The sequence below is a fragment of the Electrona antarctica genome (genome assembly GCF_951216825.1).
Source record: "Electrona antarctica genome assembly, chromosome: 20".
Lineage (NCBI taxonomy): Eukaryota > Metazoa > Chordata > Actinopteri > Myctophiformes > Myctophidae > Electrona > Electrona antarctica.
This window is the reverse complement of record NC_136801.1, coordinates 2297339-2307594: the sequence shown is the minus strand read 5'-3', so window position 1 is coordinate 2307594 and position 10256 is coordinate 2297339. Positions and strand designations below refer to the sequence as shown.

The 10256-nt window shown below is 43.6% G+C and overlaps 1 protein-coding gene across 1 annotated transcript; it reads right to left on the bottom strand.

The window, feature by feature from the left end:
• Positions 1-4197: 4197 nt before the first annotated feature.
• Positions 4198-9005, bottom strand: LOC306912819 (protein NLRC3-like; the record flags this gene model as incomplete). Its single annotated transcript, XM_079489275.1, has 3 exons — positions 4198-4360; positions 5218-5385; positions 7126-9005. The coding sequence occupies 3 exons, from the start codon at positions 9003-9005 to the stop codon at positions 4198-4200; spliced, it is 2211 nt and encodes a 736-aa protein (XP_079345401.1).
• Positions 9006-10256: the final 1251 nt, after the last annotated feature.

Below are 10256 nucleotides of genomic sequence, written 5' to 3'. Positions count from 1 at the left end.
TGTGTCTGACAATGTAACTGTTACCAAGACACTCCAGACTCCAGGACATGACATTGCCTCCAAGCTTACAGTCATCACCACATCCTTTCCTGCTGATTCTTCTGTCAGTCCCTGCTATAGTAACCACTCCACTGCACTCTACCTCAGAGTACCAGCGTTCGCTCACACTCTCTGCACTCAGAACCTGCTTCCACCTATCAAACCTCTCTGGATGATCAGGATACTGATGATCCTGTCCATACACCAGTGTGACCTTCCTGTTGTTCTCAGACAGAGTGAGGTCACAGTGTGCTGTGTTTGTGTCCAGTGTGAGACGCTGGAAATCTGATGAGAAAACAACACAGTAAACATTAAAAACATTATTCACTGACTGACACGCACACACGCACACACAAAGATCAAGACGTGCACACATGCACACACACAAACATGAAGACGTGCGCGCACACACAAACATGAAGACGTGCGCACACACACACACACACAAAGACGTGCGCACACACACACAAACCTGAAGATGTGCGTACGCACACACACACAAAGACGTGCACACGCGCGTGCACACACACAAACATGAAGACAGGCGCACACACACACACACACACACACACACACACACACACACACACACACACACACACACACACACACACACACACACACACACACACACACACACACACACACACACACACACACACACCCTTCATCCGGTGTCTCTCAGGGCTCTGTACCACTGGTTCTCAGCCTGTGGATTGGGACCCCCAATTGGGGTCCCCAGTTCAAATACATAGCGTGGCACTCGTAGCTCGGCACAGACAGACAGACAGGCAGACAGACAGACAGACAGACAGACAGACAGACAGACAGACAGACAGACAGACAGACAGACAGACAGACAGACAGACAGACAGACAGACACTCACATCTTGAAAGGAGTCGAGGATTAATCCAGTGATCTATCCAGTGTTCTCCTCCATGATTCACACTGTAGGAAGAAATGATAAAACATTTCTAGACTATTACCATTTAATGATACAGAAAGTATGAACATGAAATCTTCAAATATGTATATAGCAGCATCCATTTTACATGGACACAGTCCTATAGTCTACTCACTAACCAACATGGACACAGTCCTATAGTCTACTCACTAACGAACATGGACACAGTCCAAGTCTACTCACTAACCAACATGGACACAGTCCTATAGTCTACTCACTAACCAACATGGACACAGTCCTATAGTCTACTCACTAACCAACATGGACACAGTCCTATAGTCTACTCACTAACCAACATGGACACAGTCCTATAGTCTACTCACTAACCAACATGGACACAGTCCAAGGCTGCGTTCAAATTCATTCCCTATGCCCCATATACTGCACTACTTTGGGGTTCCGCCATTTTGTTATAGTGTCCGAATGTGTAGTGAGCATTTTTGCACCCTAATGTAGTGGACTGAAGTATCCCACAATGCACCGGGAATTGTAGGGACCATCCAATGGTCACTACAAAAACACAGCAAAGCAAATCTACCCCATAATGCATTGTGCAAGCTCGCTCTTGAGCGCACATGCACGCGTTTGCGCACGTGCACTGCTTCTGCATGCATGCGCTCCAACTCAGAAGAGGCAGAAGTTGAACCAGCGAAAGAAATCAACACAAATGTACTTTTTAAACGTTCGTTTTCCCCTCTCTTTTCTTCCCTGGCGGATCTCGAAGCTACAGATCTCGAGACAAATGATCTGTGCATTTATTTGCAATTGTTTTATAATAAAACAATTCATTTGCAATAGTATTACTAATCTGATTCATTGTATCACCCAGGACCAGCGCATGACGTTAGGAGAGGAATCAGTTGCTTGCTGTAGAATATATTTGCGAGATTCTTTATCACAAACGTAGGCGCCGCTAAATACATGCATGTGAGACACATTAATTGTGCACGAACATATGTTTTATTAATATTCATTAATTCCTGCCATGAAAAAATATATGTTATCTAACATTATTTCATTGAATTGCGATAAATACATTAAAACTTCATTATGTAGGCCTAGATAGTCATTTATTGGACATTGGACTGCTGTTTCTGTTAACACCAAACGTCCGTATTGTGACCAGAGCTTGTAGATCGGCTACTTTTGGTAATTCTTTACCAAATGTACCCGATCTATAAGCTCACCCAGCAAGCACGGTCAGGGCCTCGACAAATTAGTGACGTCTCGATTGTGGCCAGATCAAGTGAAACCAAGACTAGTCAGATCTGGCCCAGAATATCACCTGATTTCAACCAACATAAATTTGACCCACTAAGACGGACGTCCCTGGATGAATCAGAGAGCCCGATCGAGGCCAGATCAACTTAAATCATATCATAACTAGTCAGATCTGGCCCAAAATAAGCTATATTATCTGGTGAAGACGTCCTGGAAATAACGTAAAGATCATCCCTATATGGTCTGTGATCTGGCCTAGTCCTGAACGTAAAGATCATCCCCATATGGGCTGTGATCTGGCCTAGTCCTGAATGTAAAGATCATCCCCATATGGGCTGTGATCTGGCCTAATCCTGAACGTAAAGATCATCCCCATATGGGCTGTGATCTGGCCTAGTCCTGAACGTCACCGGAGTCACTGGAGGACGTCATCATAACGTTATCATGACGTAATTTGGCTTGCTGGGCACAACACGGACGTCGTGTTGCTTATAGATCGGCTATTTTTGCCGTATCATCCCCCAGGCTTAGCAGGGGTTCATGTGGTTAATCATGCTGCTGATGTTTTCATATTGTCCAGGTGGTGCACATATTGCTGGATAATGGATATAATATTAATTTATTGATAATAATCATAGGCCTATGTTATTTTAAAATAATTACCTTTTTATCATAGAATTAGGCCTAAATGCCTGCAAACATATTTTTTCATTCATCCCTTTCTTTATTCATCCATGAATTTAAAAATAATTGAACAAACTGTCCTTGTCAGGGAGGTGACAGCCTGCAGTCACTTATTTGATACAGTCTGTTCCTAGCGAAAATTCAGCAGCAGCGTTTTGACTGGTTTCTTGTAGTCAGTTGATTCTTCATATCCAAATGAGAGTAATGGCCGGGATGATTTGTTTATTTCAAAAAGTTCTTATAGAACGTACTAAAATCTCCTTGAGGGGGCGTCAACATATGTGTCACGTGGTAGCGGCCGCCATACTTGTTGGCTTGTCTGGTTTGTTTACATTGAGCGACTATCCGGTGTGCTTGTATACGTTCTTTTTTTAAACTGACCTCACAATGGTGCAGACTTGCTCAGTAAATAAGTGCCACAGCAGGTCACGTCGAGGGAATGAGCCAGAAAACGGAATTAGATTTTCAGCTTTCCAGCATGGAGACAGCAGTTTACAAAAAGACGTAGAATGGCTTGGATCTCGGCTGTACGGCGCACGGGCGCAGAGACATAACGTTCAACAAATGATCTAAGCACAGCAGTGTTTGTTCACGACATTTTCCTTGTCCTTGTAAGGTATTTGGGCCCGACGTTCTTTCTATCCATCCTGGTGTTGGTTCACTATGTTGTCGCCAAGAACAAGCTCAATATTTACAAAAACATACCACCGTCACTCTATTCTGAGTGATGTGGGCTAGAGTTTAAAGCCCACAAGAATGGCGCCGCTAGCTTTTCAGACGCAGCCCCCCTCTTGGTGACGTACACGTGTTTACACCCTATATGAGGCGATCTGAAAAAACCCTATGGGGATTACAATGCAAATAAAAAGTACATGAACTCATGACGTCAGACTCTGTGCTCCCCATACAGGGAGTATTGTCCGGAATCATCACTATTAGAGTCCACTGAGTCTGGATCCCTGTATGGGGAGTAGGGAGTAGGGAACAACCCTAGCAATTCGAACGCAGCCCAAGTCTACTCACTAACCAACATGGACACAGTCCAAGTCTACTCACTAACCAACATGGACACAATCCTATAGTCTACTCACTAACCAACATGGACACAGTCCTATAGTCTACTCACTAACCAACATGGACACAGTTCTACTCACTAACCAACATGGACACAGTCCTATAGTCTACTCACTAACCAACATGGACACAGTCCTATAGTCTACTCACTAACCAACATGGACACAGTCCTATAGTCTACTCACTAACCAACATGGACACAGTCCAAGTCGACTCACTTGACAGTCTCCAGTCCAGCAGAGAGCAGCGTCTGCTCAGCATCTCCTCCTGGGTGGTTACAGCTGAGGTCCACATGCTTCAGATGGGAGGAGGGGTTGAGGGCTACAGCTGAAGCCAGAGAAGAACATCCTTTCTCTGTGATCCCACAGCCTGACAACCTGCAGAGAAATCAACACTTTAACAAACTGCTGTTGATGCTCCAGTACAGAGAAAACTCTATTTACCTCAGAGTCTGCAGTACAGAGAAAACTCTATTTACCTCAGAGTCTGCAGTACAGATCCACACAGAGAGAAAACTCTATTTACCTCAGAGTCTGCAGTACAGATCCACACAGAATAAAACTCTATTTACCTCAGAGTCTGCAGTACAGAGAAAACTCTATTTACCTCAGAGTCTGCAGTACAGATCCACACAGAGAGAAAACTCTATTTACCTCAGAGTCTGCAGTACAGATCCACACAGAATAAAACTCTATTTACCTCAGGGTCTGCAGGTGACAATGTGGACTCTTCACTCCGGCACATAGAAGCTCAATTCCGGAGTCCTGCAGGTTGTTCAAAGTCAGGTCTAATTCTCTCAAATGGGAAGGATTGGAGGCGAGAGCCGAGGCCAGAACTTCACAGCTTCTCTCCGACAACCAGCAGTGAATCAGTCTAAATGAAAAGAAATAAAATAAAATGAAAATGAAAAGATAACACCAGATGTTTGACTGTCTGCTATAAAATAAAACATTCCCTGAAACCTGGTTACAACCATCTATTAAAGGACATGGTCTGGATGGCTGTCAGGGTTTTCAGAGCTTTTTTAGAGCTGGCTGACAGACAGACAGACAGTTCTGAATGGAAATGTGGAGTAAAGTGTTATCTCAATTATAATTGTAAGATGTCCATGTAGTCACTGTACCTTATCATTACACTATGATATCTACCTTATTCACACTTCAAATAAAGCATCACCACAGTATTCATATTATAATCACATAATAAATCATGATTTGTTGTGCATTCATCTGACCTTAAAGTCTCCAGTCTACAATTGGGACTCTTCAATGCAGCCCCCAGCAGATCCAGGTCCATCAGGTTGTTAGAACCTAAGTCCAGGTGTCGTAGATGGGACGGATTGGAGCTGAGAGCTGAAGCCACAACTTCAATGTGTTCCTTTTTGAGGTCACAGCCAACAAGTCTGTAATTACAGATTCAATGTAAAATCAGAGATGATCAAAACAGAACAGACCATGATCACTGTCAAGGAGGTTCCCTGTGGTGCTGTCTGAGTGCATGCGTGCGTGCGTGCGTGCGTGTGTGGATACTTTTAGGTTAGTTTAGTCCTTTTGACAAACATGTACAGTACTACAGTACATAAGGCAATTTTCAAAGAAAAAAATAAAGGTCCATAAAGGTATAGGCTGAAGCTAAGAAGCTTATTTTTGCCTACCCCATTTAAAGATATAATTCATTCAACATTCGACCGACAGACAGACAGACAGACAGACAGACAGACAGACAGACAGACAGACAGACAGACAGACAGACAGACAGACAGACAGACAGACAGACAGACAGACAGACCTGAAAGGAAATGTGGAGTAAAGATGTCCATGTAGTCACTGTACCATATCATTATTCTAGTCAATGTGTTACTATGATATCACACTCTTCAAATAAAGCATCACCACAGTATTCATATTATAATCACATAATAAATCATGATATATATATTGAATTATTGTGCATTCATTTGACCTTAAAGTCTCCAGTCTACAATTGGGACTCTTCAATGCAGCCCCCAGCCGATCCAGGTTCATCAGGTTGTTATAACTTAAGTCCAGGTGTCGTAGATGGGACGGATTAGAGCTGAGAGCTGAAGCCACAACTTCAATGTCTTCAAGGTTACAGTCAACAAGTCTGTAATTACAGATTAAATGTAAAATCAGAGATGATCAAAACAGAACAGAGTAACAGACCATGATCACTGTCAAGGAGGTTCCCTGTGGTGCTGTCTGAAGTGTGTGTGTGTGTGTGTGTGTGTGTGTGTGTGTGTGTGTGTGTGTGTGTGTGTGTGTGTGTGTGTGTGTGTGTGTGTGTGTGCATGTGTGTGTGTGTGTGTGTGTGTGTGTGTGTGTGCGCGCGCGTGCGCGTGCGTGCGTGCGTGCGTGTTTGGATACTTTTCTGGCTAAGCAAATAACGGCAGTGAGTAACACATATTTAATTGAAATGTGCTAATAACTTTCCACTGTTCTCAGTTTGGAATACAAACATTAAATAATGAAAATCACAACTCACTGCTGTTACTCCACTCTATGACAGTGAAGTGAAGAAATGTTCTGTCAACAGATGAACAGCCTGTATGACTGCATGTTATTTGTTAAATATCTTGGTTTGCTTAACAAAGGTTTGCTTAACAATGCTAATCAGACCTAATGCAAAATGCTTAATTGATCGGGACCTTTTAAGCAAACTTTAGGTGTGAAAGGCACCTACAAGATCTTCCATCTAGTTCTTCAGACATTAGCAGGATGTCAGTAAGAACAGAGAAGTGGAAGACAGATGGAAATTGTGGAACTTACATTTAAATGTATTAAGTAACGTGTACATGTAATGACCAAGCTCATTGTTTAAAAGACCATCCTCTGTACACCCCTTCACTAATGGTACGGTCCATTTCTCATTGGTATAGTCTGTTTTCATTGTAGAATACCGGTAACTAATGAGGACAAATAGTACAGGACTTGACTTGTTCTGTGTGGTACCATGTTTTCTCTCTCTCTCTCTCGCTCTCTCTCGTTTGTGTGTGCATATTGATGTGTTTATAATGAATGAATGGATGAATGGATGAATGAATGAATGAACGAACGGATGGAGTATATGTGTAAAATCTACCCCCGCCCCCCTCTAACATGTTGGTAATCACATGACTACTAACCTGGCTGTTGTGCAGTTACTCACAGCTGGGACCAGTCTCTGTCGCCCCTTCTGTGATGTTTTGCATTTCTGCAGGTCCAACTCCTCCAGAACCTCCTCTGACATCTGCACCAATCTAACCAGATCTGAACACTGTGTCTCAGAGAGTTCCTTTCCTGACTCCAGGTACTGTTGGATCCCCTGGCTTACTGAGAGCGACATGACTACTAACCTGGCTGTTGTGCAGTTACTCACAGCTGAGACCAGTCTCGGACGCCCCTGCCATGATGTGTTGTATTGCTGCAGGTCCAACTCCTCCAGAACCTCCTCTGACATCTGCATCATTCTAACCAGATCTGAACACTGTGTCTCAGAGAGTTCCTTTCCTGACTCCAGGTACTGTTGGATCCCCTGGCTTACTGAGAGCGCCTTCATCTCCATCAGAGATTGGAAGATGTTGATACATCTCTGTATCTCCTCTGGACTGTTCTTTGTCTGACTCAGCAGACCTCCTAGCCGTCTCTGGTTGTCCTCCAGTGAGAGACCATGAAGGAAACGGACAAAGAGGTCCAGGTGGCCATTTTCACTCTGCAGAGCTTTGTGCATAGCAGCCTTCAGGAAGTCAGACAGGGAGCTGTTGCGGTTGAAATCATCATTGTTCAGGAATGCCTTCAGGACTGCCATGTTCTTCTGAGTGAAAGGGTGGAACCATCGCCTCTTGTTCTTCTGTGTAAAACAGTGAAACAGGAAGACTGCAGCCAGAAACTCCTGGATGCTCAGATGAACAAAACAGTAGACGGTTTTATCCTGGAAGAATTTACTCTCTGGTTTGAAGATCTCTGTGCACAGTCCTGAGTCCACTGGGCCTTCTTTGATGTCAATTTGACATCTCTCCAGGTCTGCTTGGTAGAAAATGAGGTTGCCTTTCTGCAGGTGTTCAAACGCCAGCCGGCCCAGCTTCAGGAGAACTGCTTTATCAGCCTTTGTGAGTTTCTGTTGTTTCTTATCATACCTTAACCACTTCCTATTTGTCTGAACAAACAGGAAGTGGCTGTAAATCCCAGCCAGGGTCTTGGGGAGCTCTCCTCTCTCATCCGTCTGCAACATGTCCTGCAGAACGGTGACAATGATCGAACAGTAGACTGGGGTTTCACACAAGATGTGGAGGTGCTTCTTCGATGCTTTGATGTGTGAGATGATTCTCTCAGCCTGCTTCTCATCTCTGCATCTCTTCTGGATGTACTTCACCATGGCGTCATCAGTGAACCCTCTCACCTCCGTCATCAAGTCAACCAAGCCATCAGGGATCTGTTTGGCTGCTGCAGGCCGTGTGGTTATCCAGAGGTGAGCCGAGCGAAGCAGGTTCCCTTTGATGAGGTTGACCAGTAGAACTTCCAGAGGGACAGCCTTGGTCAAATCATCAGAGCAATCATGATTAGATTCAAAGTCCAGCTTCAAGTGGGATTCATCAAAACCTTCCAGAACAAACATAACTTTGAAAGGACTCTGGTCGTAGTTGGTGTTTCCTGACATCTGCATCTCAGTGAAGATGTAATCAAGAGCTTCTTCTGGGATGCATTTGGTTGCGCCGATGCATTTGTGGATTAGCTGTGCCAAACTAAACATTCCTTCCCGGCATTCCCGTAGCAGATTGAGCTGGCGGAATGGGAGCACGAATATGAGATGGGGATCTTGATATTTTTTCTTTGCCCAGTCAGAGAGAAACTTGTGTACGAGAAAGGTTTTCCCAACTCCTGCGTCGCCAGTGGACATCACTGTTCTTATGGGTTTGTTTGGTCGAGAAGGGTGTTTGTAGATTTTACTGAGTTGGACATCCTGGCCTGCTTTCTTCCTCTCCATCTGTGTGACCACAGGTTCACTGCTGGTGTTTGTTTCATCCATATGTACGACGGTGAGACGTGAGTAAGATTCATCAAAATCCTTCCTGTCCTCCCTTGGTACTGCCCCTATAGGTAAACTCGCAAATGGTTCCTCAACGTTTGTTTGGAGCATGTCTTGGTAGTATGTAATAGGATGTGCACCTGTTCGTGATTTTACCAGGACAGCTGTAAGGAACAAAGCAATTCATTTAGATATTGAGAGAAATTAGCAGATAGGCACATTTTTGTTAACATAACAGGAAATAACAGTGGAATTATTAGATTAGATGATAAATAACATGTTATGACTTCACTTTATGATTTTGTTTTATTCTCATGTTTTACGAAATCTTTAATTAATGCCATAATGGAAGTCAATGAGAAAAGGTGTATTACATCATAGTGATGTCACAGATACCTGACGTTTCCAATACTTCAGATCTTCAACATAACTAATTAATTCTAACTAAATAAGGCTTGATGCAGACTCAGTATTTGTGAAATATGACCAATTTAATGTGTTTGTTATTTAATAGTCATGTAACCATGTGCATTAAGTGGGGGGGGGGTCCTTCCCATTACATCTGTTATATCTGTGTTTGAAAAGCATAACCTCTTCATGTTCTGTTTTCTCCATTTCATCAAGGTTCTGCCGACAGTTCTAGGCGATATACTGTGCTTGCGAGTGGTTTTAATAAAGTGTTAACTTGTCTCTTCATCTACCTTTGGGTGTGTTCGGAAAGCTCTCCACTAGATCAGAGGTTTCCAAACGCTGGTACGGTAATAATCTAGTGACTAGATCATTCCTGCTGATCTTCTCCAGAACATTCTTCAGGATCTGATCTAGATTACTGGTGTATTTCTGCACGATCAGATCCACAGTCTGCGTCCTGCCAGCGTTCTCCAGAAGGCTCTTTGGGATCGGCTGGAGACCTACCAGGTTTACAGGTTGTTGGAGATGCCACTGGAAGACCTTTAACTCGTCGTTTCCCAGATCCTGCAGAATCTCCAACATGCGGACCTTAGGTGTCTCCATGGTCTAATCCTGTAGAAACAGAGGATGTTAACATCTTCATGGTCTAGTCCTGTAGAAACAGAGGATGTTAACATCTCCATGGTCTAGTCCTGTAGAAACAGAGGATGTTAACATCTTCATGGTCTAGTCCTGGTAGAAACAGAGGATGTTAACATCTTCATGGTCTAGTCCTGTAAAAACAGAGGATGTTAACATATCCATGGTCTAGTCCTGGTAGAAACAGAGGATGTTAACATC